Here is a 27,433-nt window from a genome sequence, read left to right as displayed (position 1 = left end):
AAAATCTCTGTGCAGTTGTTGTGTGTTGGAAAAATGCTAAACACATCTATCCCTCCATCTTCTGCAAGGGGCAGGGTCACGAGGTCAGCACCAGCTACCTCCTCCAGTGGGGAATCACAGAGGGCTTCCCAGGCTAAGAGATAATCACTCCAGCGTGTCCTGGGCTGATGATGATGATGATTACATATAAAACAGAAAACCAATATATATGTATGTACATATTAATCTATTAATAGTGATATCTTCAATGAATTCCATTAATGCCATATATGTTGATCAGAAACCATACTGAGTGTCCTTCAATATTTTATGATTGATTTCTCGAGTCTGTTAATGAAAACTTTCTCCAGTATTCTGGAGACTTGACAAAGTAGAGAAACAGGCCTGTGATTTGTGAATTAGTGTCTATCTCCACTTTTTACAGTGGTATAACTTTAGCTATTTTCATTTAGTTGTGAAATTGCAGATGCATGTTAAACATGTTGAGATACATCAATAACTTTATAACAATTTTCATATCAAAGTCATTCCAGTCTGCAGAAGTTTTACTTTGTGACTGTCAGTTATTTCCTTTTCTTCTCCCACTGTTAAAAACACTGACTGATTATCTTTGAGCACTTCAGCTGCACACAGTCCATTGTCAGAGATTTCTTCAGCCAAAATATGACCTCAAAGTACTGGTTAATTAATTTTTATATTTCTTGTATTTATTTTCAGCTCCTCTATTTCTGTACTTTATTAATTCTCTATATAAGGTAGTTTTTTTTTATTTTTACAGGCATTTTGTAATCTTTTTGTGATCCACTCTGCATATTGTTGGGCAGTGCCTATCATATAATAATTCACATGTTTCTAAGAATGTCTCATAAGCTTTATCAACATCTTGTCCCTCATGCACCCCCTCCCAGTGTTGCTTAAGCAGGTCACCTCTGAATGCAGTCATGGTTGTTCTCACCTGTCTTTCTCCTTCCTGTAACTGCTGTCATCATAAACTGTAAATGATCACTGATGTCAGAGTGCTGTGTTGTACTGATAAACACTACAGTCATACTATGTTTGCTTTGATTTAATATGTCTATGCTGAAACCCCAACAAGTAAACATAAGTTTATGGTTTGATTTTGTAAATGTCTTATCATCCACTCCTTCAGTGTTTGAGCCTGATGCTCTAAATACACACTAACATTTTTCTTAATAGTTTCTTATACACTCTAATGTCCCTCACTGCTGTCATTTATTCTACCACCTCATATTTAAATTGTTTTATCCACACATAAAGCAGCACCTCCTCCATTCTTGTTCTCTCTCTTCATCAAACATAAAGCTCATTTCTATTTCAAAGTCCACTCCTTTCTCCATATTAATCCACATCTCAGATATTGCAGCAACACTAACAGGGTGTGAAAAGTTGATTTAATATTCTCTCATGAAAGTTGGCACATTTTACAGTCAACCGTAACAGTTTTATTGACCGGTGCTTCCTCTGGTAGGACATGCTCAAAGGCACCCAGGAGGCGTCAGAGCCTGAACCACCTCAATGGGCTCCTTTAGATGTGGAGGAGGAGCAGCTCTACTCTGAGCCCCTCCTGAATGACTGAACCCCACCAGCCACCTTTGGAAGCACGCTCATTTCCAAAGATGTGCATCCAAAAAATAAAGGTGTGCATCCACAGTCTCATTCTTTTGGTCATACCCAGAGTTTGTGAGCATAGGTGAGGGCAGTGACTTAGTACAGTGATATGGAGTCATTCAGTGGCAATAGAAGGAAATAAAGTATTCATCATTCTGGACTGAGAGCACACAATTGTTAAGAGGTGCTGCTGGTGAGCATGAGAACAGTTTGTATTCAGAGCCTGAAGGCGAGCTGGAGGGATGTCAGGATATCTCAGCTCTTCTTACGACATGAACCTCAATGAAAACATATTCATGACTGAAGGGACTAAAATATCAACAGAACAGGATTTTAATTTCTTATTTTTCATGCATCAGACTAAAAATCAGCTTTTACTGCAGCAAATAGGCAGCAACTCTTTTTCCTCACCACTCCTGTTTCTGGACAGTAACATGTTTAACCAGTCAAACAGCACTGCCACACACACACACACACACACACACACACACACACACACACACCACACACACACACACACACACACACACACACACACACACCACACACACACACACACACACAGAGAACAGGTGGAGGTGAACAAGTGAAATGAAGTGAATGAGTCGGCCTTAGAGCTGCTGGTTGTCACCAATATCTAATCCAGCTTTTATAGCCAGGAGTCTGAATTTGTCCACCAGGTCATTCCTGTTGATCTTCTTTAAGATGCTGTCCATCACCTGCACGGCTCCGCTCGTCTTATAGTTCTGTATCATCAGATCCACGGTTTCACACCTCTCTGTCTTTGACAGCTGGTTCACTTTGATGGGCTCAGTGTCCCCCCATGACTCAGACTTGAGGTGCCACTTGAAGGTCTTGAAGTCTTCATCATTTAAATCATTCAGGATGCCGAGTAGGTCATTCAAGACTTCCTGCTTCAAAAAATAAATAAATGCAGTCACTGAAATAATTTTGTTTTTAAATCAGTATGTAAGGAATTGTTGGGTTATAAATTTTGAAGGAGATAGAAGAGTGTTGCAGGTTGTTCAGGTTTTTTTTTCCCCAGTTAGAAAAAATGAATCTTAGGCAGCAGAAAGGGAGGCAGAGCCTTCAGCTTTCAGGCGCCTCTTCTGTGGAACCAGCTCCCAGCTTGGATTCAGGAGACAGACACCCTCTCTATTTTTAAGATTAGGCTTCAAACTTTCCTTTTTGATCAAGCTTATAGTTAGGGCTGGATCAAGTGACCCTGAACCCTCCCTTAGTTATGCTGCTATAGGCCTAGGCTGCTGGGGGGTTCCCATGATGCACTGAGGATTTATTTTCATCCATCTTCTTCCACTTATCCTTTTCAGGGTTTGTGAGGGCTGGAGCCTTTCTCAGCTATCTTAAGGTGAGAGGTGGTGTACACCATGTACAGGTGAGTGTTAGTCACCTGCACGTCTTTAGACTGTGGATGAACCCAGAGAACCTGGAGCAAACACAGGGAGCACATGCAGACTCCACACAGAGAGGTCAGAGCCAATGACCTATAATGAGCTTTTACAATACATGTTGAACAGAGAACTGCCTCACCTTTGGTGGAACGTTCCTCTCTGGGGGACCTGGAAGGAAGGAACCGGTGAAGGGGGTAATTATGAATACACAATTCCTGGAATTAAATTTTTAAAACTTGCTGCAAAGAGACAAAAACATGCTACTTAGAAAATAATCTGCAGAGAATGTATAATCTCACACTTTTTAGTTTTATATTGTTGTAGTTTCTGGTAACAGGCTGTTGGATAAATTCAGAAACTTATCAAAAACCAGAAGCAACGCGATCAAATCTCCAGAAAACATTTTTTAATTCTCCTACGAGAAAAGTAAAGGAGCATGTTCAGTTTGCCCTCTGCTCTGAGCCATTTTTATACACACACACACTTGTATACACTTATTTTTACAACGTATATATTTTTATACATTCTCTTATTTTCTGTATTTTTTATACATAGTTTTATTTTCTGTATATTTTTAGAAGTTCTAATTCATATTTTATATTTTAGAAAGTCTGACTTTCTATTGCAGGGCACTGAACAGGAGTGGCCCTCCAATCTCAATGTACATAACGACAGTAAAAGCATTCTATTCTATTCACAGGAAACAGGAAACAGGAAAGCACATAAACAAAGGAAGGAGCAGAAACACTGACGTCTTCAGTGCTCCACTCAGCGCAGTCTCTAACGGAACTTATTTATTTGCACCTTATTATAGCTATAATTAATCACATGACAGTATAACCACTCACGTCTATCAACCTTCAGGCACTACCATAGATATGAAACTCAGCCGGGTCGGAGGAAGGTCACAGACATATGAATCTTCACACTTCTGTTGTTATACTTCTCATTACAAAGAAACACACTCTGTACAAAAGGTCATAAGGTTAAAGAACCCCCCCCCCCCCCCCCACACACACACCACACACACACACACACGTACACAGTCAACTTAAATGGGTAATACAGATACATGTAATATAAGCATAATTGTTATACAAAAATGGTCATCATACTATCAGAGAACTCATTTTTCCAACACAGACAGAGGAGCGAGTGCACATTCATTATGATGTGGTTTGTATGACCAACAGGATGTGATTGGCCAACAACAGCTGACATCACTGAGATCATCTAAAAAAAAAAAAAAGCTAGGCTCTTTGGTCACCCAAGTTAATCCCTTCAGTCACTGCGTACACATGATTTTCTATATTTATATACTGTACTGTCCATCCACCCATTTGCTTCCGCTCAGGCAAAGGGGGGGGCTGGAGCCTATCCCAGCTGTCATAGGGCGAGAGGCAGGGTACACCCTGAACAGTTGTCCTGTTGCAGGGCCAACACAGAGAGAAAAACAACCTTTCATACTCACATTCACGCTCTCATTCACACCTATAAGTTAGAGTAGCCAATTGACCTAACCCCAGTAAGTGCATGTCTTTCTTTGGATTGTGGGAGGAAACCCACGCAAGCACGGGGAGAACATGCAAACTCCACACAGAGAGAGGGAGAGGCCTGGGCCAAGGTGGAATGGAACCCAGACCTTTCAGATGCTATTCTAACTGTGAGGCAGCAGTGCTAACCACTGCGCCACCGTGCTGCCTAGAAGATGATTTTCTACCAAAGTCCTGCATTGTGATCATAGAGGTTAATATGGAGGTCTGTGTCCATGAGTCATGGAGTAATTTGGCCAAGTAGAAGCATGTAAGTAGAAAATAAAACACATCAATTACAATGTGAGATGTATACAATAAATATTTACCTGAGGCGACTGAAGAGGATCTTTCTAAAGAATTACTCTGATGAAGATCCTGTAAATTCACACTGGAAACAATGGGGGATTGATGCACATCTGAAAGTAATTAAGACAAGTGAAGAGAATCAGGACCAGGCTGACAATCACAGAGGAAGAACAAACACAGTAAAACTAGAACCAGAGACTACAGAAAACTCACCTTCAGAGGAAAATAAGGAATATCAAATAGAGAGCTAGTAAAGACAGGGATCAGAGGAGTTCTGAAGAAACCACACTGGGCTGAAGACAGACACCAATGCCTCACTGTGAACAGTTCTTCAGCCACAGGAACAAACTGAAGGTAATACATGCTGCCTGTGTGAGGACAGCTGTTTAAATAAGATTTCACACAGATTTGGCTGTGGAAACTCACACACATTACAATGAAGATGCTGGATTATATTGTGGCTCCAGTATTATGGAAGGATTTGCTGCTGTATGGCAGACAGGCTCCTTCACTTGCTGTTTTTAAATCTCATTTAAAAACACATTTTTATTCCCTGGCCTTCGACCCAGTGTGAGACTTTGACTGAAATTGTTCTATAGTCCTTAATTTATCTATTTATTTATTTAATCTCTTACACCTTTGTTTAGTTTCTGTATCTCATTGCCTTTTGGCCTGTGCTGGTCTGTTTTGTTTGATGTTACTGTACAGCACTTTGGTCACTGACTTTTGTCCTGTGCCCCCCACACCCCCTACCACCCCCCACCCCCCCCCCCCCCCCCCCTTAGCAGATGACCCCCCCTCCCTGAGCCTGGTTCTGCTGGAGGTTTCTTCTGTTAAAGGGAGTTTTTCCTTCCCACTGTCACCAAGTGCTGCTCATAGGGGGTCGTTTGGACTGTTGGGTTTTCTCTGTATTATTGTAGGGTCTTTACCCACAATACGAAGTACATTGAGGCGACTGTTTGTTGTGATTTGGTGCTATATAAATAAAACTGAACTCAATTGAATTTATCTGAACTAATATCAGCCAATAAATGCTTTTTCTTTTGGGGATTTCCAAACTAACAAATTTTGAGAAAGACCTGTGCAACAAATTGTGTGGGTGTTGAGACATCTGCCAGTTGTGTGCTTGGATTTTCATGTTTTTGTTTTTGCAGTGACACTATGGTGGAAACCTTTAGCTCCTACAGCACTCTCTCTGCTGTGAGAGGCACCTCTCAGTGTCACTTACTCCTGTGGGGTCCTTTTTTTTTTGTGGATGTGATCTGTTGTTTACAAAGACCCTTGCAGATAGATTATTTTGGTGTGTGTGTGTGTGTGTGTGTGTGTGGTCTCTGGAGCTTGAAAAAGGCGACTGGACTTCTTTTTGTTTCTTGAAGACGTTTCACCTCTCATCCGAAAGGCTTCATCAGTTCTCAACCACTCACACAACTGTGTGTGTGAGTTGTCTGTTAGATCAGTCATACCCATTTCATTTCTGCATGGCAGTAATGGACACACAGCATTGAATGGGGAGTATTCTTTTTAATGTCTGTTTTACTATGAGGTCAAAATAAAGGCTTTACCCATCAGATCAACGTCATGCTTCCAGACCACTCTGCCTGTTGTTCTTGGACTGTTAGAGGGGCTTCACTGGTGTTCAGAGCAAGACGGATCTGAAATGTTGGATAGTAGTTTGGTCCGAACTCCACATCAAATTCAGCTTTCTGAAAACCAAAAGCACAGAGTCAGTATTTTTATCCAAAGCATTTATTAAGTGATTTAATGCAGACTGTGCTCAGTTCAGTCCTCTTTAGCCACAATGGATCAAAAGGGGGCTTTTACTCAGTATGTGAGTGCACATTTCATATGGATGACACAGTTTTATATGTTCCACACCCTGATTGTGTTTGAGAGTCCCTGACTGTTACGCCAGCACACTCTACTTGGTACTAGGGATGGAACAATACCATTTTTTTATGTCCGATAATGCTGGTATTTTACATTTGGATATCTGCAGATAACGATACAAATCTGATCTTTTTTTAAAAAACAATTGTTCTTAAATGAATGGATGCATTTTACATAAGTCAGCAGTCTCGCACACAGTGATTGCTCTATCACCTGAAGCCTGCTGCTCCTATGTGAGAAGGTGCTGCATTGGCTTATAGCATGTTACAAATTTCATCCAGCATTTTGGTGATATTTAATGGATCGGACTGCATTTTTTATTCCTTCCTGATATCCAGTCCACTAATTTAGGTCAAGATCAGACCTATACTGAATATTCAATCTGCGCATCCCTACTTGGTACCCACTTCACTTTAATAAACAGCAGAAAGTGATTCACATTCAATATTTTAATTTGAAAATTGAAAGTAAAGATTTTCTGTAGAGTTTAAAGATGTCAGTGGTTTAAAGACAGATGACACAGACTGACTCAATTATGGAGACAGTGTCTCATTTATCTATTAGTATAGCTGATGCTATAATTGACTGTATAGTTACATGCCATTTCAGATTGATGTGTTTATTTTATTTGTAAGATTACAGATGCTAAAGAGAAAATTACTCTTGTAATCAGTTCCATGATTGCAGGACCCAGAAGGGTATGTGAGCAGTAGTGGGAGCAGCGGAAAGAACAGATGAGAAGTCAGAAATATGAGAAAATATCGATAAGAGTCAAAATCTTCCTACGATATCGTTCTACTACTGGTCAAACAGGCACACACGGTAATATCTGCAAAGCTGTTATTGCTTTGTTACAACTGAAACACATGCTTTATGTTTAATATGGATGCAAATGTGAGTTTTTTTTAATTTATCTTCTCTTTTAGTTTTCACTGTGTTCATGAGTGTTTCACAACCTGTAAAAGAAATAAATGTCTGTGGAAATCAGTAGGAAGCATGAAGTCCTCTTTCAGCAGAGCAGAGTGGTTACATGCAGGTATATGTTTTATTACTGTATGTCAGTGGTCCCCAAACTACGGCCCGCGGGCCGGATACGGCCCGCCTTCACATTTGGCCCGGCCCCCTGAACACCCCCCTTACCCCCACCCCAAGGGAAAAAAATATTGCCCCCTGTCAAAGAGAATGTAATACAGTCGTACCTCTTTATATTGCAGGTCACTTATTGTGGCTTCACTTTATCGTTGATTTAAAAAAAAATAAAATTACAAATTCTGTTCCACGGAGTTTTCATTATATTGCGGGATTTGCGGTATATAGATATTCTGTAACACATAACTATGTTCATCACTGGGACAAAGAGATCAATTACGCCTACGCCAATAGTGGAAACAGAAGTTAAGGAGGGCGAAGATACTGCACCACCTTCATCGCCATCAGTACTGCCCAGCTACATAATTCATCATCTTCATCATTCAAGTTGTAGTAAGAGAGTGGAGAAGGTTTATATGAGTGAGGGAAAGGTTTATAAAGCCTTAAAATATATATAAATAATAATATAACTCCGCTACTTCCCGGATTTTCACCTATCGCGGGGGTCTCTGGAACGTAACCCCGCGATAGGTGAGGGATCACTGTAATGGCGAAAAGGTTAGGTAAGAGAAAAATCGATTCAGAATGCAGGGTATTTAACCTGCAGTGGACAAACGATTATTTTTTTGTTCAATGCAAAGAAAAGGCTGTTTGTCTCATCTGTCAAGAGGCGCTGGCGGTATTCAAAGAATACAATCTGCGACGGCACTATGAATCCCATCACAAAGACAAATATGATAGCTTGCAAGGCCAAATGCGGGCAGACAAACTGTCAAAGTTAAAAAGTGGACTGTTAGCTCAGCAGAATACATTTGTACGCCAAGCTCAGCTGAACCAGTCATCCGTTCGGGCCAGCTTTCGGGTTGCTCAAATGATAGCAAGCAGCGGTAAACCTTTCACGGATGGAGAGTTTGTTAAGAAATGTTTGAATGCTGTCGCGGAGGAGGTGTGTCCCGAGAAGAAAGATGTCTTCAATGCAGTGAGTCTGTCAGCGAGTACAATCACCAGACGCATCGAAGAAATCGGGGGTAATGTGTATGCACAGCTGCAGCAGAAGACAAAAGAATTTGACTTTTTTTCATTAGCATTGGATGAGAGCACAGATGTGCAGGACACAGCGCAGCTGGTAATTTTCATTCGTGGAGTTAACGCAAACTTTGAGATGTGCGAGGAGCTGGCAGCCCTCCAAAGTCTCAAAGGGACTACAACGGGGGAGGATATTTTCGGCAAAGTATGCCAAACCATGGAGGAGTTGGACCTGGACTGGTCAAAGCTTGCCAGCATCACGACTGACGGGGCTCCTAGTATGGTGGGCGCGTCTCGGGGTCTAACAGGACGCGTCAAGCGGGAGATGGAAGAGCGGGGTCTCACCGCCCCGCTACAAGTCCACTGCTTAATTCACCAGCAAGCACTGTGCTGCAAAGTGTTGAAGTGGGATTCTGTCATGAAGGTTGTGGTGTCATGCATAAACTTCATCAGAGCAAAGGGACTTAAACACAGGGAGTTCCAACAATTCCTGTCTGAGCTGGAGTCTGCGCACGGCGACGTGCTGTATTACACAGAGGTCCGATGGTTGAGCCGGGGCAGAGTTTTGAGGCGTTTTTACGAGCTGCTACCCGAAATTAACGCATTTCTTCATTCAAAAGACAAAACGGTCCCAGAGCTGATAGACCCAGAGTGGAAATGGCACCTGGCATTTTTAACAGATGTGACAGAAATGCTGAACAGCCTTAACTTGCAGCTACAAGGCCAGGGGAAACTCATTTGCGACATGTATTCCCACATAAAAGCATTTGAGGTGAAACTAGCGCTGCTTTTGGAACAAGTGAAAAAGCACAACTTCATCCATCTCCCTGCTACCCAAAACCTCTCTGCAGAGAACCCAGCGGTCCCGTTCCCAACTGAAAAGTGTGTGGAAGCACTGGAAATGCTGAAGGCGGAGTTCGGTGTGCGATTCCGTGAACTACATGTTAATGCAAAAGAAATCCGTCTTTTCCAGAACCCCTTTGTTGCCGACATCGATGAAGCCCAGCCTTCTTATCAGTTTGAGTTGGCCGAGTTACAGAACTGTGATGTTCTGAAAGACGCGTTCAAGCCCAACAGTCTTATTGACTTCTATGCCGCCCTCCCAAATGACACGTACCCTAACATAAAAAAACACGCAATGAAGATGTCCACACTTTTTGGTAGCACGTATATCTGCGAGCAAACCTTTTCACACATGACACTCCTGAAAACTCCGATGAGATCAAGATTGACAGATGAACATCTGCATCAGTGTTTGAGACTAGCTGTGACTAGAATGGAACCTGACATTCAACTTCTCACCAGCCAGATGCAGGCCCACAGTTCACACTGATGAACATACATAGGTAAGCTCACTTTTCGGACTTGAATGAGTCATTCTGAGTATAAACAAATATGATCATAATAAAATCTACTGGGATAAAATCCATCCCCACAACTATACTGGTAGTAAAATGTAATGTGCTGTGTAGGTGCTGTATCACTGAGTTTGGTTTCTCAGCCTGCTTGCTTTGTGGTTTTCACAGGGAAGTTGATGAGAGAGAAAGCTGCAAACAGCGGTATCTACAAGCCTTCTGGAACCTTCCTTATAAGGAAGGAACACAAGAACTTTGAAAGACTGCTCATATGAGTCATTTAAGAAAGAGATTCTGCTCTGACAACTTTACCTGTTAAGATGTGCACGGCACAACATAAAATTAATGTTCCACAGACTTTTTTTTCTGTGAAGAACCCAGAGAGGGTTATTTGGTTATTATTTCATAAATAGTGTTATTTATTTTGTAAATAGTGTTATTTAGTTTGTTAATAGTGTTATTATTTATTTCCTGACTTTTTTTTTCTGTGAAGATCCCGGAAAGGGTTATTAATGTTTGGTTATGTGTCGTTTTCTGAAAACAATAAATGTTTATGTTGAGGTACCCCTGCAATTGTCACACTTTCTATTTCAAACTGACCCGGCCCCCCATCAGAGAAGGGAAAAGTTATTTGGCCCTTGCAGGAAAAAGTTTGGGGACCACTGCTGTATGTTATGTTACTTTCTAACAGTATTTCTTTAGCAATTGATAAGTCTATACTTTGTAGGTGTTTGGACCAGAAAAATATCAAGATCCTTCACATCTCTGCAAATATTTAAATTCAGCAGCACACCAACCTTAAAAAAAAAAGTTCTATTCTCTGCAGCAGTAAAAATACTCATTTTATTTTACTTACCTCTGGTTGGATTTTCTTGGCTGTAGGACAGTGAACAGTGTACGTCTGATCTTGGATGAGTTTACAGTTGGAAGGCACTGGTATGTAGTCAGAATATAGATGCTGTGCTTTCACCTTAAGACATCAGATCATTTGATTTAAAAGCTTAATAAATAATAAAGACCATCTCATGCTTAAGTAATTACAATCAGCTACTGTTCATAAAGGAGACCCCAGCACCAGAGAATACTTCAGCTGAAAGAAGCTGATCTACTGAGTGCATGCATCTGTTGGTAGACAGCATCATCATGAACATCTGGAGGAAAAAAAAACTAATCTACACAAAAATGTGTGAAACATACAATATTCAACCTCTGTTGGCAGTACTGAAAATGATGAAGCTGTAAGTTTTGATGCATTTTTACCTCCTGCAGAGGGATGTTGCATGGCAGGAGAAACACATCGAGGTTTTGCTTCTGTGTTTCAGGATGTTTTATTGTTCTGAGAAACAATAAAACTTGGCCCTTAACGGGATTCTTGATTCCCCAAAACCTCTCTATGAGATCCCAGACAAGGCCAAAGGCAGAGAGGTGGGGGACGTCCACAATAACATGAGTATCTGTGATCTTCAGCACCTCCAGGATGCTCATTCCATCATCGGTGAAGTGGATGACAGATATTAAGTCATCAGAGAGAGATACTGTGGAAACACAGAGACAGGTTTGGCCCCGTTTAGCTCTGGATGAAGTTCTCCAAACAATATGTGAAATCCACCTTCAGACAAGTGATTAAGCACAGCTGCCTACAGGTTAAACAGTAACTGGCTTTACATATGTGTCCTTATGTTAAATACAAGCTATGTTTCCTTCTCATTTGGAGAGTTTTAATCTACAAAATACAAACCAAATTCTAAAATGTTGGGACACTGTGTAAAATGTAAACAAAAACAGAATTCAGTCAGTCCATCCATCCATCCATCCATCCATCCATCCATCCATCCATCCATCCATCCATCCTGTCAGGGTTGCGGGGGGGCTGGAGCCTATCCCAGCTGTCAAAGGGCCAGAGGCAGGGTACACCCTGTACAGGTCACCAGCCTGTCGCAGGGCTAACACAGAGAGACAAACAACCTTTCACACTCACATTCACACCTATGGGCAATTTAGTGTAGCCAATTAACCTTCACATCAACAAAAGTCTAACAGTCACATTACACTCAGCCCACAGCTGCGTCCTAGTCTGAGAGTGGCACTGCATTCTGTTCCATATGTTCTCTCTCAGGAGTGATCGGCCTGATGAGATATTACCTAGATATTATTAGCTATTAAAGAAAAAGTTGCTTCTCTCTCTCTTCCATTTTCACACATCTGCTGCAACAGTTTGTGCTACTGAATGTTTCTCTGCTTCCAGCTCAGAAAATGTAACCATCCGAAGAGCACATGAAAGCACAAAATACTACAAACATGCTGCTACACAAGCTGTTTTTCAGATTGTAGCTATAATGAAGTTTTAGACCGCATTCTTACAAGGCTGCTCAAAGAAGCCCTACCATTAATTAATGCTTTGATCTTAAATATGATCAATCTATCTCCATTAATGTCCCTTAAGGTGGCAGTGATAAAACCGTTACTTAGAAAGCCATCACTTGACCCAGCTGTCTTAACTGATTAGGCCAATCTCCATCCATCCTTCAGTCAGGTTTCAAAACTCATCAAGTGATGCTGAAAAACTAATTCATGCATTGCAGACCCGATCTGTCTGTCAATCTCTCATTCCCTTCTAACATCACTCATGAACAACACTTGAACTCCTCCTCCCGGGGCAGCAACCCGTCCTTGAGAGCTGAGTGAAGCTGACACCCCACCCACGTGAAAAATTCCAGCAAATAGACTGAGCGGTTAGCGCTTCGTTTGTGCTGGTTTGTGCCGTTAAAACTAGCGTTTGTGCTGCTTTCGTTTCGGAGATATGAATTATTATTTTGGCCGATAATGTCACCCCCCCCGGCAAGGAAATTGGTGCATTACCGTCACCGACTGGTATGGAGTGTGGACCAGAATGTCGCTCAAGGGTTATGTGTTAATTTTAGGATAACAAAATACTGTCTGATAAATTTTCCTCAAAAATCGGCAGTGCGCCTTATGTATGAATTCTTGCTGTGCTTACTGACCTTGAAACAATTTTATGTGGTACACTGCGCTCAAAAACCTGTCGAAACGTTTGGTGCGACTTTGGTGACGGACGTTTAATAAATATCGACATTTTCCAGAGCGTACAATAGGGGGGGGGGGGGACACCCAGCGTTCAAATAGTTGAGCGCTGCCGTCTGACCGCCGATGGCCGAGGAATCCACACCGCTGCACCACTCTGTGGTCTGCAGCGATATTTCCTCCGGTCTGGCAGATCAGTTCAAAGGCCTCATTGAATTCTGTAAAATAGTCCATCATAGATTCACAAAATGACTCTACTGACGATATTAGACAGGAACAAGCTGTGAGTGCGGCGCAGCAGGTGTGGAAAACAGCCAAAGCTGCCGGAGATAAATTCAACAAGAAGTGGAAGCATTGTTCCAAAAATAGAAACTGTAAACCGCAGAAAACCATGATGGCCTATTTTCATCTATGTTGGCCCGTATCTTTGTGCGTAATATGAAAATAGATCCGTTCATTGATATTATAATGATATTATAAAAAATACGGTACTTTAATTCTTTTGTGCTGCTTACCGGTCAGTGTTATGTTTTACTGTCAGGTCAACGCAGGAAAGGACATTCGGTAAGTGCTGTTTCTGTTCGCGCTGCAAATAGTTGTACCTGAGGTCTTTCCTGCTTTTTAATGAGAATATTTGTATATAACTTTATTATTTACTATATTTTTACACACGTTTTGAAAAAACGTGGTGGTGGTGGTGGTGGGGTGACATTATCGGCCAAAATAATAATTCATATCTCCGAAACGAAAGCAGCACAAACGCTAGTTTTAACGGCACAAACGAAGCACTAAAAAAGTAGACCACTCTGGTTTGTTTTGGAGCATGATGGGGGGATGGTGACCTTTGGGTGACCTAAAAAATAATTTTTAATAACTCAAAAACGAAAGCAGCACCCCAGATAGCAAAACACTTCGGGGCGGATCCGCCTTCAAGTCAGCCGATCCGCCCCACCCTTCTTGCTCTCCGGACTGGGCCCGCCCCACCTACTGACAGCGGATTATCAAAACGCGGCTCCGCCACGGCTCCACGGCGGAGCCCTTCAGCGAACTCGCGCCTTTCCCCACCCCCCTCTTTTTTTCTTTTTCAAAAGTCAACGACTGCTGTCATAAGGAGCGCAGGAGCAGAGCTTCTCTAAGGTAAGAACTGTAAGCTGTTCTGTTAAATATTCTTCATTCATGGCTTTACCTGTACAGTAAAGTTATCCTGGTAGGAGATAATTAAGGTTTTATTTATTTTTTATTCAGAAATGTGAGATTGTGGCAGCGGAGTTAGCTTATAGCACATTAGCTACTGGCCTATTAGCTAACACAGCGGGAAGCTGTGAGGTTAAAAGAAAAAAAAAGCTCCTCCGGGATTTATTTCGGTGGGGAAGGCGATGTGATTTGGTTAACTGTCCAGGTAGCTGATGTTACAGCAGACTGAGCACATGAAGGATTTCATTGAGCCTCTCCAGGACTGACTGCAGGTAAAGTTAAGCTAACACAGCCTATTGTTCTCCAAATTTAATCTGAGAGCATCCATCAGGTTAAAGTGGGTCTCACGATTTCAGGTGTTGCTGTAAAGTATTTAATAAGCTTTAGAAATGGATTTAGTTATGTCTCTGCTAAGACTTTTTGATTCAAATTTAATTCTTTTTTTCTTATCCTTGAAAATGCTTCCATTTTAAAATTGTCCTTTCAAGGATTGAAAAGTGCTTGATTTTGGGGCACAGTGCTTGAAACTGCTTAAAACTGTAACTGCCTTAAAAAATATCTGAATAGTTAACTTATGAGATGGAAACGAACCTGCACGTCTGCATATGAGCATCTCCCCAGAAGACAGTCTGTGAGAGAGTGAGCGGACCTTTAGGAGGTCACATTTTTTTAACCGGCCAGAGTGGGGCTTGTAATTATTGTTGGCTGGTTGGCTAGAAAACCGCAAATTCCAGTAATGGATAAGACCAGTATGGAATTATAATTAAGTCAGAAGAAAACAATCCTTGCAAATTCCCCAAGCGTAGGTATTCACTTCTCGCGAGTAAATTCAACAACTCCTGTGCGTTGAAAGTGTATGAACCCTATTTATTGTCTTTGCTTGACCTTAAACTTTTCCACAATGCATATTTGGACTCTGACTTACTGAAAGTCCCTATTGATACAATTAAAATACTTTAAATTACCAAAGTTTAATATCCAACATGCCACAAAAAGAAAGATTTTCTGTAGTTTCATCATTATAATCATTAATTTTATTTATGTCTTCTGTTACAGATCAATTCAGCCTGCCTTCCCCCCTCCACCTTGTCTGCTACCTCACTGAAGTAAGCCAAAATTCAATCTTAGAGTTCATTTAGACACTTTTTCTAAAACTGCAAATAATTTCTGCCAGAAATATTATGTGTGTGTTACAAGGGGAGGGAAACCTGAGCTTGTAATATGCTATCAGAAATCTTGCACACGCACATCTGTACTTAAAAAGCAACTGTAATGGACGTTAAGCTTTGACTGTTATAATATATTCTTCATTTAAAAAAAATAGCTGTTATTGCCAGTATAAGTGGCTATAACAGCTTCTTCTCTGTTATAATGTGTAAGTTCTTGTCATGGCCGGGGAGGGAACGGACGAGGAAGGACTCACATGAAGGACTCCAGAAGCAAACATAACTAAAAAGGGGATTTATTTCAACGGGGGAAACACAAATACAAAAACCTTGGAAGGGAGGCACAGGGAGACGAAGGGCAGGCACAGGGAACACAGGAACATGCGGGCACAAAACATCAACGACGCGACAAGGAACACATGGAAACTGAGGGCTTAAATACACACTGGGTAATCAGGGCAAGAGGAAACAGCAGGGAACAACAGGTGAGGCAAATGAAACTAATTACACAGGGGAAGCAAAGCTGAACACAAAGCACAGGAAAACCAGACTGTCAAAATAAACAGGAAGTGACAAACCAAGGAACATACTGACTAAACACGGGGAACAGGCACAGACTCAGGACAGAGACGCAGACATATCACAACACTAGGAAATAAACTAACACAAAACGCTGGGCCAACGGCCCAGGACATGACAGTACCCCCCCCTCAAAGGCCGGCTCCCGACGGCCAAAACCAGAAAACAAAACCAGACAAGGGCGGGAGGCGGGGGACCAGGAGGGAGGGCCCGAAACAAAAACAAAGACAGGGAGCAAAACAGAAATCACAGGGCGTGAACAAAACAAATCAAACCCGTACCGGAAGAAAACAAAAACACAGGACCAGAACAAAAGGCGACGGCACAAGGCCGGAGACAGTCCAAAACAGGGGGTCGAAACAAGGAACAGTCCAGGAGCTATGAAAAAACAAAAAACAGCAGGGGAAAAAACAGTCCACAGTTCAGGGGAGTCAGTGGGAAATCCAAAAACAAAAAACACACAGTTCAGGAGGCCGCAGAGGCCAAGGGGCCACAAAGCAAAATCCCAACGAGGGAGGCCGACCGCGCTCCCAGCGGCGGCGGCGACGAGGACGAGAAGGAATCACTGGAGGCCGACCGCGCTCCCAGCGGCGGCGGCGACGAGGACGAGAAGGAATCACTGGAGGCCGACCGCGCTCCCAGCGGCGGCGGCGACGACGAGGGGGAGTCACTGGAGGCCGACCGCGCTCCCAGCGGCGGCGGCGACGACGAGGGGGAGTCACTGGAGGCCGACCGCGCTCCCAGCGGCGGCGGCGACGACGAGGGGGAGTCACTGGAGGCCGACCGCGCTCCCAGCGGCGGCGGCGACGACGAGGAGGAGTCACTGGAGGCCGACCACGCGGCATGCGGCGGCGACGAGGAGGAGTCACTGGAGGCCGACCGCGGGGCGTGCGGCGGCGGCGACGGGGAGCAGACACTGGAGGCCGACCGCGGGGCATGCGGCGGCGGAGAAGGGCGACCCCGGGCTCTGGTGGGGAACCCTCGGGTGACGTGGAGCGCTCGGACTGAGCAGAGACCCCCACCGGCTCGGACTGAGCGGAGACCCCCATCGGCTCGGACTGAGCGGGACCCTCTGGCGCGGAGCGCTCGGACTGAGCGGAGACCCCCATCGGCTCGGACTGAGCGGGACCCTCTGGCGCGGAGCGCTCGGACTGAGCGGAGACCCCCATCGGCTCGGACTGAGCGGGACCCTCTGGCGCGGAGCGCTCGGACTGAGCGGAGACCCCCATCGGCTTGGACTGAGCGGGACCCTCTGGTGCGGAGCGCTCGGACTGAGCGGGACCCTCTGGCGCGGAGCGCTCGGACTGAGCGGGACCCCCTGGCTCGGACTGAGCGGAGACCCCCATCGGCTCGGACTGAGCGGAGACCCCCATCGGCTCGGACTGAGCGGAGACCCCCATCGGCTCGGACTGAGCGGGACCCCCTGGCTCGGACTGAGCGGAGACCCCCATCGGCTCGGACTGAGCGGGGCCCTCTGGCACGGAGCGCTCGGACTGAGCGGAGACCCCCATTGGCTCGGACTGAGCGGAGACCCCCATTGGCTCGGACTGAGCGGAGACCCCCATCGGCTCGGACTGAGCGGAGACCCCCAACGGCTCGGACTGAGCGGGACCCTCAGGCTCGGAGCGCTCGGCCTGAGCGGGACCCCCTGGCGGCTCGGACTGAGCTGAGCCCTTGGGCTGAACGGGGCCTACATGGTGAGGCTCCGGATGCGCAGGCTGGGACTGCGGAACAGGGCACACTGCTGCTTTATTGAGCAGCAGGGGCCGCTCGGGGAATAGCCAAGGTGCAGGGGACTGCATGGGAGCTGACGCTATGGGCTGCGTGGAAGCAGGCCGGGAGACGACTGGCTGCGTGGAAGCAGGCCGGGAGACGACTGGCTGCGTGGAAGCAGGCCGGGAGACGACTGGCTGCGTGGAAGCAGGCCGGGAGACGACTGGCTGCGTGGAAGCAGGCCGGGAGACGACTGGCTGCGTGGAAGCAGGCCGGGAGACGACTGGCTGCGTGGAAGCAGGCCGGGAGACGACTGGCTGCGTGGAAGCAGACTGCGAGCTAGGGAGAGCAGACTGCGTGGAGGCAGACTGCGAGCTAGAGCATGCCGACTGCGTGGAACCAGACAGAGAGCTAGGGAGAGCAGACTGCGAGCTAGGGAGAGCAGACTGCAAGCTAGGGAGAGCAGACTGCGAGCTAGGGAGAGCAGACTGCGTGGAGGCAGACTGCGAGCTAGAGCATGCCGACTGCGTGGAAACTGACCGAGAGCTAGGGAGATCTGGCTGCGTGGAAACTGACCGAGAGCTAGGGAGATCTGGCTGCGTGGAAACTGACCGAGAGCTAGGGAGATCTGGCTGCGTGGAAACTGACCGAGAGCTAGGGAAATCTGGCTGCGTGGAAACTGACCGAGAGCTAGGGAGATCTGGCTGCGTGGAAGCTGACTGAACGCTACGGGGAGCAGTCTGCGTGGAGACTGACTGAGAGCTAGGAAGAGCTGACACTGGGCAAGCTGTCATTACTGGAGCTACCGAGGGAGCCGGAGCTGAGGGAACTGCGACTAAAGATGGAAAAACTGCAGATGAAGAGACCAAAACCGAACTGACTGAAGGGTCCAAGGGGATTACGGAGCTAACTGACGTTAAAGCGGAGGGAGCAGACTGAGAGGGCACAGAAACAGCTGACACCGGGGACCGAGGAAGAGCTACTGGGGCTGACTGAGACTGGAGTGGACAGGGAGCGACTGGAGCTGGGGCTGACTGAAGGCGAGGGGAAGCGACTGGAGCTGGGGCTGACTGAAGGCGAGGGGGAGCGACTGGAGCTGGAGCTGACTGAAGGCGAGGGGGAGCGACTGGAGCTAGAGCTGACTGAAGGCGAGGGGGAGCGACTGGAGCTAGAGCTGACTGAAGGCGAGGGGAAGCGACTGGAGCTAGAGCTGACTGAAGGCGAGGGGGAGCGACTGGAGCTAGAGCTGACTGAAGGCGAGGGGGAGCGACTGGAGCTAGAGCTGACTGAAGGCGAGAGGGAGCGACTGGAGCTAGAGCTGACTGAAGGCGAGGGGGAGCGACTGGAGCTAGAGCTGACTGAGACCCTGCTGCTGCAGCTAACGCAGAAAACCGATGCGAAGGCTTGGGTCTGGCTGCCCCCACCCGCGGAACAGGTACGGGTGCAGAGGTCAGCCCGTCCGTGGCTGCCCCCACCCGCGGAACAGGTACGGGTGCAGAGGTCAGCCCGTCCGTGGCTGCCCCCACCCGCGGAACAGGTACGGGTGCAGGGGAAGCTGGAGCTAAGGGAGCTGGAGCAGGGTGAGCAGAGGGAGCTGGAGCTAACTGAGGGGTCTGGGACTGCGACTGAGGGGGAGCTGGAGCTACAGCTGACTGGGAACACTGCGACTGAGGGGGAGCTGGAGCTACAGCTGACTGGGAACACTGCGACTGAGGGGGAGCTGGAGCTACAGCTGACTGGGAACACTGCGACTGAGGGGGAGCTGGAGCTACAGCTGACTGGGAACACTGCGACTGAGGGGGAGCTGGAGCTACAGCTGACTGGGAACACTGCGACTGAGGGGGAGCTGGAGCTACAGCTGACTGGGAACACTGGGAAAAAGCTAAGGGAACTGACAGGAGTGGCTGAGAGGCTGCAGCAGTGGTCTGTGGTGCTGGCTGTAGGTGAAGGGTGGTGATTACAAAGTCTTTCACTAACCCGTGCAAGGAGTCCAACAGCCAAGGGAAACTGGCAATCAGGTCTTGAAGCCTGGTGGTGATGGCTTCCTGTTCCTCCTTACACGGGTCAGATAACAAGTCCAAGCATAATCGGTCCACTCTTCGGATCAAAATTTTCCTGCTCTCCTCTGAGAGGGAGGAAGCAGCAGAGTACATGACGGGCTGAAGTTGCTCTTTCTGCTCCCGCGGCGATTCTCTCTGATGCTGCCGGGAGCTTGGTCTTCCTCCGTCAGCAGCAGGCAGTGGTGACGCGGAAGTGGTGGGAGGCCAAGGACCCCTGTGACCCAGGAATCGGAAAAATGACTCCTCTGGAGTCATTCCGGGCGCCGGCTCCAGGAAAACGTCTCTCCGCTTCCTCCGGTATCTCGTCCTCCGTGGCTGCGGCGACTGCTGAGAAAAGGAGGGACCAGCAAGCGGAGTGACAGGTGAGGGAGCGGCCGGCGCCAAAAACAGTCCGCCCACGCGGCAGACCTGCGGTTTAGGCGGGGGCGGTGAGCGGCGTCGCCGGGGACCGTTCAAAAAAGCTGGTCCCCCCAGCGCCAGGCGAGTGCCGTTGTAGCGGCCGGAGCTTGCAGGGTCTTTAGTATGGTCGCGTCGTTCTGTCATGGCCGGGGAGGGAACGGACGAGGAAGGACTCACATGAAGGACTCCAGAAGCAAACATAACTAAAAAGGGGATTTATTTCAACGGGGGAAACACAAATACAAAAACCTTGGAAGGGAGGCACAGGGAGACGAAGGGCAGGCACAGGGAACACAGGAACATGCGGGCACAAAACATCAACGACGCGACAAGGAACACATGGAAACTGAGGGCTTAAATACACACTGGGTAATCAGGGCAAGAGGAAACAGCAGGGAACAACAGGTGAGGCAAATGAAACTAATTACACAGGGGAAGCAAAGCTGAACACAAAGCACAGGAAAACCAGACTGTCAAAATAAACAGGAAGTGACAAACCAAGGAACATACTGACTAAACACGGGGAACAGGCACAGACTCAGGACAGAGACGCAGACATATCACAACACTAGGAAATAAACTAACACAAAACGCTGGGCCAACGGCCCAGGACATGACAGTTCTGTCATTTCAATGTTTTGTCCTGTGGTCTAGGTTGAGGCTTGTTTGCCTGCTTTAAAATCCTGTCTGGTCTCAGAATAATAACAAAAATGTGTTTCTAAAATTTTTATTTTTAGTTAAAATGAATAGAAAGACTCTACCTGTCTCCAACTCCACCTTAAGAAGGAGGGCCCGTGTAGACGTAGAAAACCGACTTAAACAAATGCGGGATGACGCCACAAATTTAATTGACTTTCAGATGACAACAGAGAGGAACCTTGACCATGGACACATCAGTGAAGAGCATTTTCATGAAAGTCACACTGGAACTGATAATCCACACTGTCTAGACACTGAAACCGGTGCTGGTTTTAGTGAGCAAGATGGCATGGAGATAGATCTAGGCCTGTCTGAGGATTTTGAGGATGCTGCTTGTGATGTTCAGACTCAGACATCTGAGTCTGATCATTTTGATGATGAACTCCAAGACTCGGTTTCACTCTCTGACAGTTTATCCCACTGGGCCATACAATTTCGTATTTCCTTGGTCGCTTTGACAGCATTATTGGCCATACTTCGCATTTACCATTCTGATATTCCAAAGGATGCTAGGACACTCCTCAGAACTGAGACAGAATACTCAATTCTTGAAAGGGCTGGAGGACAGTACCACTATTTTGGCATTTTGGCTTCTCTTAGAAATACATTGTTAAAGTTCAAACACACGTTAGCAGACAGTTTCACTTTGAAGTTACAAATCAACATAGATGGACTTCCTTTGTTCAAGAGTTCTTGTCTGCAGTTGTGGCCCATCCTTGGTCTACTATTAAGTGTTCCCATGAAGGAACCTGTAGTTATAGGTTTGTTCTGTGGACCAAAGAAACCAAGTTCAGCAAAAGACTTCCTTGAAGACTTTGTTACAGAGTTACAACAGCTTGAAAATGGTTTTGATTTAGAAGGTAAACAGTTAAATCTCAAGCTGCATACAGTCATCTGTGACACACCAGCCAGGTCCTTTATTAAAAACACAAAGAACCACAATGCCTACCATGGATGTGACAAATGTGTGCAGCCTGGAAACTATATTAACAGACGCATGACATACCCATGTGCAGACTATGCCCTACGGACAGATGAATCATTCACAAACATGGCCGATGAGAGTCATCATCATGAAGGACCACATCCATTTATTGGCAGTAGTGTGGGTATGGTTTCACAGTCCCCTCTAGATTACATGCATTTAGTTTGTTTAGGAGTTGTTAGAAGAATGCTACACATCTGGCTCAGGGGTCCTCTGAATTTTTGATTGCCTGCGAGCATAGTGGAAAGAATGTCAGCAAAACTGTTAGAAATGCGTTCCTTTATTCCTGTAGAGTTTGCACGGAAGCCCAGATCTCTGAGGGAATTGGATCGTTGGAAGGCCACAGAATTTAGACAGTTTCTCCTGTACACAGGACCTGTAATGCTAGGCACATTTCTGGATCAAAATATGTACTATAATTTCATGCTACTCTTCTCTGGTGTTGCTATTTTAGTTAGTCCTAGACTGTCCTGCCACACACAGTATGCCCGTACTTTGCTGAAATGTTTTGTTAGTCACTTTGGTGAAATATATGGAAAAGATCAAATTGTTTATAATGTACATGGTTTGGTCCATCTAGCAGGTGATGTGCAACTACATGGTTGTCTGGACTCATTTTCAGCATTTCCTTATGAAAATTATCTGCATAAGCTTAAAAAGCTCATCAGGAAACCAGAGTTCCCCCTTGCCCAAATAATCCGTCGATTGTCTGAAATTAGAATTATGGAAGCTCCTTTAAGTTGTACCTCTTTTAAAAAGCCACATTATGTTGGACCAATTATAGGTGGACTGTCAGTGAAAGCACAGTATGGTGAAATGACCTGTGATAAGTGGACTGTTAAAGTTTCAACTGGGGATAATGTTTTTGTTATTGGAAATGATATTTGTTGTATACATAACATTGTAGAGTGCAGTGATGGAGTCTATGTGGTATACAAGGAATTCTCAGATAAATCTTTGTTCTTTGATTATCCATTTAACTCTGACTATCTGAATATTTATAAAATTTCACAAACATCAGATTCATTCAAGTGTGTTAAAGTGTCAGAGCTTGTTGTAAAATGTACTGTTTTGCCTCATAGAGATGGTTTTGTGGCCATACCAATGTTCCATGCCTTTTAGGGAAACATCAGATTTTTCTCTGTACCTGTCTATTGTCCTTGCTGGCAGTATAACTTAATAGCTATTAAGGCTGTTTTTTTTCTAACAGGCATTTAAAATGTCGAGGATGATACCATTTTGTTATATTATTTTCTAAGCAAAGCAATTGTGGTAGTGTTGCTGGTTGCAGCTCTTTTTTTTGTTATTTGTTGTTGTTTGATTTCTTTTTCCACTTCAAGATGTTCCATTTGGTCGAGTTCCAGAGCAACAAAGCAGTAGCAGTAGTACCAGAAAACTGGTGCTGTGATGGTGCTACCTACTGGCCCAACTATAGAAATGATGAAAGAGTGGATAAGGCAGTAAAAAATGTAGAGGAACCAGGACCAGACTGGAAGACATACGATATCAGAATTATCAAATCATGTGGTATGCAATTTCTTATACACCTCTGCCTATTTTAATTAAATACTGAAATATATTTGCTATTATATTTTATGTGTTTAAAGACAACTGTGTTATCTGTTGTAAACTCAAGTTTGTAATTTGTAGATCAGTACTTTGAGGCACGACAGCTTCTGAAGAAATCGCTTACATGCAGCACATCAGACCTTCAGTCAGAAGAGGAAGAGGAGGAAATACGACCAAAAAGGAAGCCAAAGGCAATGTTAGTATATACATTTTTTTTTTCTTTCTAGATTTGCTTTTTTTGGTCATCATTATTCAAAACACAGGCAGCACAGTAGTGTGGTGGTTAGCACTAACATAACAGAATAACATCTAGAAGGCCTGGGTTTGATTCCCCCTTGGCCCGGGCCTCTCTCTCTCTCTCTCTCTCCCTCTCTCTGTGTGGAGTTTGCATGTTCTCTCCGTGTCTGTGTGGGTTTCCTCCCACAGTCCAAAGGCATGCACTTACTGGGGTTAGGTTCATTAGTCACTCTAAATTGCCCATAGGTGTGAATGGCTGTCTGTCTCTCTGTGTTGGCCCTATGACAGGCTGGGATAGGCTCCAGCCCCCCCCCATGACCCTGAACAGGATAAGCAGAAGAGAATGGATGGTATTCAAATCACAGAATTCGAAAGCAATTAGAGTAGTGTACAGCTTGAGTAAAGTAAAAAAATACATGTTTTAATAATGACAAATGAAGTATTAAGTATTTTTATTTTTCTATTCTGCTTGACAGTCATTTCTTTGGGGACTCTGACAGTGACACAGAAGAAGTTTACCTGAAAAATAAAGCCAGAGCTGCAGTAAGACGCCCACTACAACCACCTGCTCCAGTTATCCAACCACCACCTTTCACTGGAGCTAGCATCCACACAATTGCTTCTTCTGCAAAAACTCCATCACCACCACTGCTTGCCCAGATGGAAAATAGACCAAGAGATGAGCCAACTCCTTCTTCAAGCCATGTCTACAGGCCTACTTGGAAAGGGGGACGGTATGGCTCAGACACAATTACCTGCTCTGGTAAGCAATCTCTTAAACAGCTAGTATTCACCTTTCAATGACTGATAATTACATCACAAATTCAGTTATTCTCAGTGTAACATGTGAAAATAAACTCATCGAATGCAACAATGCATTTCTTCCTGAATGTACACTGATTTTTCCAAAAGTGTATACAGTAAAGCTTGAATAATCGGTATATTGTATTCTTTGTAAATATGAATACTACACTATAGCCATTTGCCATGTAATCCAGTTATTGGAAAAGATTACAGCAAATTTGTCTCATTTCTTCTTCCAACAGCTGCAGAAGTTCAAATATTGAGCTTACTGGAGTACATTAAACACCAACAAGACCAATTAACCACCAAAGTAAACTATCTGACCAACAAGCTGAACTCAACTGTCCAAGAAAGAGAAATACCTGACCCTGTACAGTTTCCACTACAATCAGTGGAGGAAGTGGAGAATTTTGAGAAATGGCTCAAAGATCCTGCTAACTCTCACCTGAAGCAGAGTGTGGTGAGTTTTCATCTGATTACACAAAGAAATCCCACTTTTGTCAATGTCATGGTTTTGTATAATACGAATGATGCTGTTTATAATGAAAAGCTGAATGTTAAATATTACGAACAGCCAGATCCAGGTTTTTACAGTCCGGATAAGATGTGGTTATTTGCCAATACCCGTGTTCAATTGATAATCTGTATCTCTCACTGAAAGACTGGAAATGCTTCTTTGTGAATAAGGAAATGTTCCACTTAACTCAAATGGCATTCCTAACTTTTTAAAATGAAATGTGAGAAATACGTGTAAATAAATTTACAAAGTATGTTTGCATTTATGTGTGTTGGCTGTGCAGCTGAAGTGAATTTATGTTTAATCACACTGACAACAATCAGTTATGTTTAATAAAAGTATTAAACTGTTTTATGTGCACTGGTAAAATTAATTAAAGCACCTGTCATAAAAGTGAGGAAGACCATCCAGCAGCACAAAGTGCTTTTATGCAGACTCTGTACTTTCATATTACCATTTTGACCAGGGATAAGTAGTAAGAATTGCAAAATGAATAGCCCTTTCAGGAAAAATGTAAAATGATTATTTTTTAATTTTTCTATATACCCACATTTGAGCTGGCACACGGGACCTTTTTGATAACTCAAATACAAATGAAGCTGTCTTTTGTTGTTGTGTTTAATTGCCTGCAACTTATTTTTTGTGAAATGTGTTTAAACTTTTCCCATTATTTCCTCTCCATTTTTAGATTTCTTCACTGGCAGCCATCGGGGGGCTGATGCAAGAAGTATCACATGGAACATTCTTTCCCGCATGTTCCACAGTGACATTGGACAGAAGATAAATTGGACAGGGGCCAATGGAAAGGGAGGTTTCTCCCAGATGGCATCAAAAACAGTACTCTTGGGTAAGTAATTGTAATAGATTTTGCAAATGATTTGATTGTCATGGTTTAATGAAGCACAAATCTTTTAACTCTGAGAGTCGTATTGTATCATTTCATTGATAATGCCAGTTATGGGCTTTGGAGGACAGTTTTCAGGTGTACCTTTATTCCACAGCACTCTTTCAAATGAAAAACTCCCCTTTGAGATCTGTGATGTTCCTCTGTGGTACATAGTTGGATACCCGGACATGACTGCATTGATTGGCAATAACTGATGCTGTTAAATATTAAAGATGAGTTGTAAATTTTTGGAGTTTTTTCCCCACTATGTCCAAAGCTTACAATCAACATGCTACACTTGCTGGCCACTTTATTAGGTACATGATGCCAGCACTAGGTTGAGCCCCCTTTTGCCTTCTGAACTGCCTTAATTCTTCATGGTATAGATTCAACAAGCTGCTGGAAAGATTTCAAAGCTTTCATATAACATATACCTTGTGTGTATAGATGCAGTAAGAAAGACCCACGTGTCCCGTGCTGCCACAGAAGAGGAGATTCGGAAACATGCCATACGATGGTTCAATCTGGCAGCAGACAGAGGAAGAAGGCGGCGTCCTCCTGTTACCATCCCGAATCAATGCTGAGGACTTCAGTTTGTTATTGTTACTGTTATTGTTCCAAAAATGGTTATCTTTCAGTTATTTGTCTGTTAATGTTTTAATGAAGTACAGTAATGAATCAATGCATCACCTGCTTAATTAATTTGTGATAGTATTTCCTTTCTTTGCCATTTTACTTTTTCCTTTACTGCATTTTGTTAAAGAATAAAGAAGTGTTAAAGGATTTATAGTAAATAAGAAGAAGAAGAAGAAGAAAGAGCTTTATTTGTCACATACATTTACATGCAGTGAAATTCATTCTCTGCATTTAACCCATCACACACATGGAGTATGTAGTACACACAGCACAGCATGGAGCAGGGGGCAGCCAAAGGGCGCCCGGGGAGCAACCTGGGGGGGTGGGCTTGCTCAGGGACCCACAGTGATGCCAGCCCGAGGATTTGAACCAGGGTCCTCTCAGTGACGAACCCTCTTCTTCTCCCCTAGGCCACCACTCCAGACAAATAAACAGTATTCTTGATACATTTATGATCCCATTATTTTTGTAATACTCATATGCTCATCTTGTTATTCAAATGGAAAATTAGGCTTTAGATAAGGATGCCGTAATTGTTAAAGATTTTTCATTTTCCCTAAAATCAGTCTTTATGTCCAAATAGATATTTTAGCTTTAACTGTAGCTAGCATGGCTACAGCAATTTTTAATAAGGGATCCTGAAAATATTCTGGCCAAAATAAGCTGTTATATGAACGGATTCAAAACGGATCCGTGTCGGATCAGTTT

At 44.4% G+C, this 27,433-nt stretch overlaps 2 protein-coding genes across 3 annotated transcripts in view; one reads left to right on the top strand and one right to left on the bottom strand.

Annotated features, from left to right (window-relative positions):
* Nucleotides 1-4,739: 4,739 nt before the first annotated feature.
* Nucleotides 4,740-27,433, bottom strand: part of LOC115799297 (uncharacterized) — a 38,486-nt gene continuing 15,792 nt past the window's right edge. The window contains exons 11-14 of the mRNA XM_030756388.1: nucleotides 11,500-11,774; nucleotides 11,096-11,209; nucleotides 6,445-6,585; nucleotides 4,740-4,992 (exon numbers count right to left, since the gene is read on the bottom strand). Coding sequence (XP_030612248.1) covers nucleotides 6,448-6,585; nucleotides 11,096-11,209; nucleotides 11,500-11,774 — 527 coding nt within the window. The 3' untranslated portion in view covers nucleotides 4,740-4,992; nucleotides 6,445-6,447. The remainder of the gene's footprint in view (nucleotides 4,993-6,444; nucleotides 6,586-11,095; nucleotides 11,210-11,499; nucleotides 11,775-27,433) is intronic.
* On the top strand, nucleotides 14,282-26,849 carry LOC115799303 (uncharacterized). Of its 2 annotated transcripts, XM_030756409.1 has the most exons (8): nucleotides 14,282-14,418; nucleotides 15,532-15,581; nucleotides 23,417-23,603; nucleotides 23,727-23,841; nucleotides 24,359-24,645; nucleotides 24,929-25,146; nucleotides 25,892-26,050; nucleotides 26,537-26,847. In XM_030756409.1, exons 3-7 carry the CDS (start codon nucleotides 23,417-23,419, stop codon nucleotides 25,985-25,987), a joined length of 903 nt encoding a protein of 300 aa, XP_030612269.1. In that variant the 5' UTR covers nucleotides 14,282-14,418; nucleotides 15,532-15,581; the 3' UTR covers nucleotides 25,988-26,050; nucleotides 26,537-26,847. The 2 variants fall into 2 exon arrangements, with proteins under 2 accessions (XP_030612269.1, XP_030612261.1); XM_030756401.1 differs by lacking the exons at nucleotides 14,282-14,418; nucleotides 15,532-15,581 and adding an exon at nucleotides 21,130-22,200 and having other exon boundaries at nucleotides 26,537-26,849.

This window comes from Archocentrus centrarchus, chromosome 2 (assembly GCF_007364275.1).
Source record: "Archocentrus centrarchus isolate MPI-CPG fArcCen1 chromosome 2, fArcCen1, whole genome shotgun sequence".
NCBI classification, from domain to species: Eukaryota; Metazoa; Chordata; class Actinopteri; order Cichliformes; family Cichlidae; genus Archocentrus; species Archocentrus centrarchus.
The sequence above is the reverse complement of the archived record's forward strand: the minus strand, read 5'-3'. Positions and strand labels throughout refer to the sequence as shown.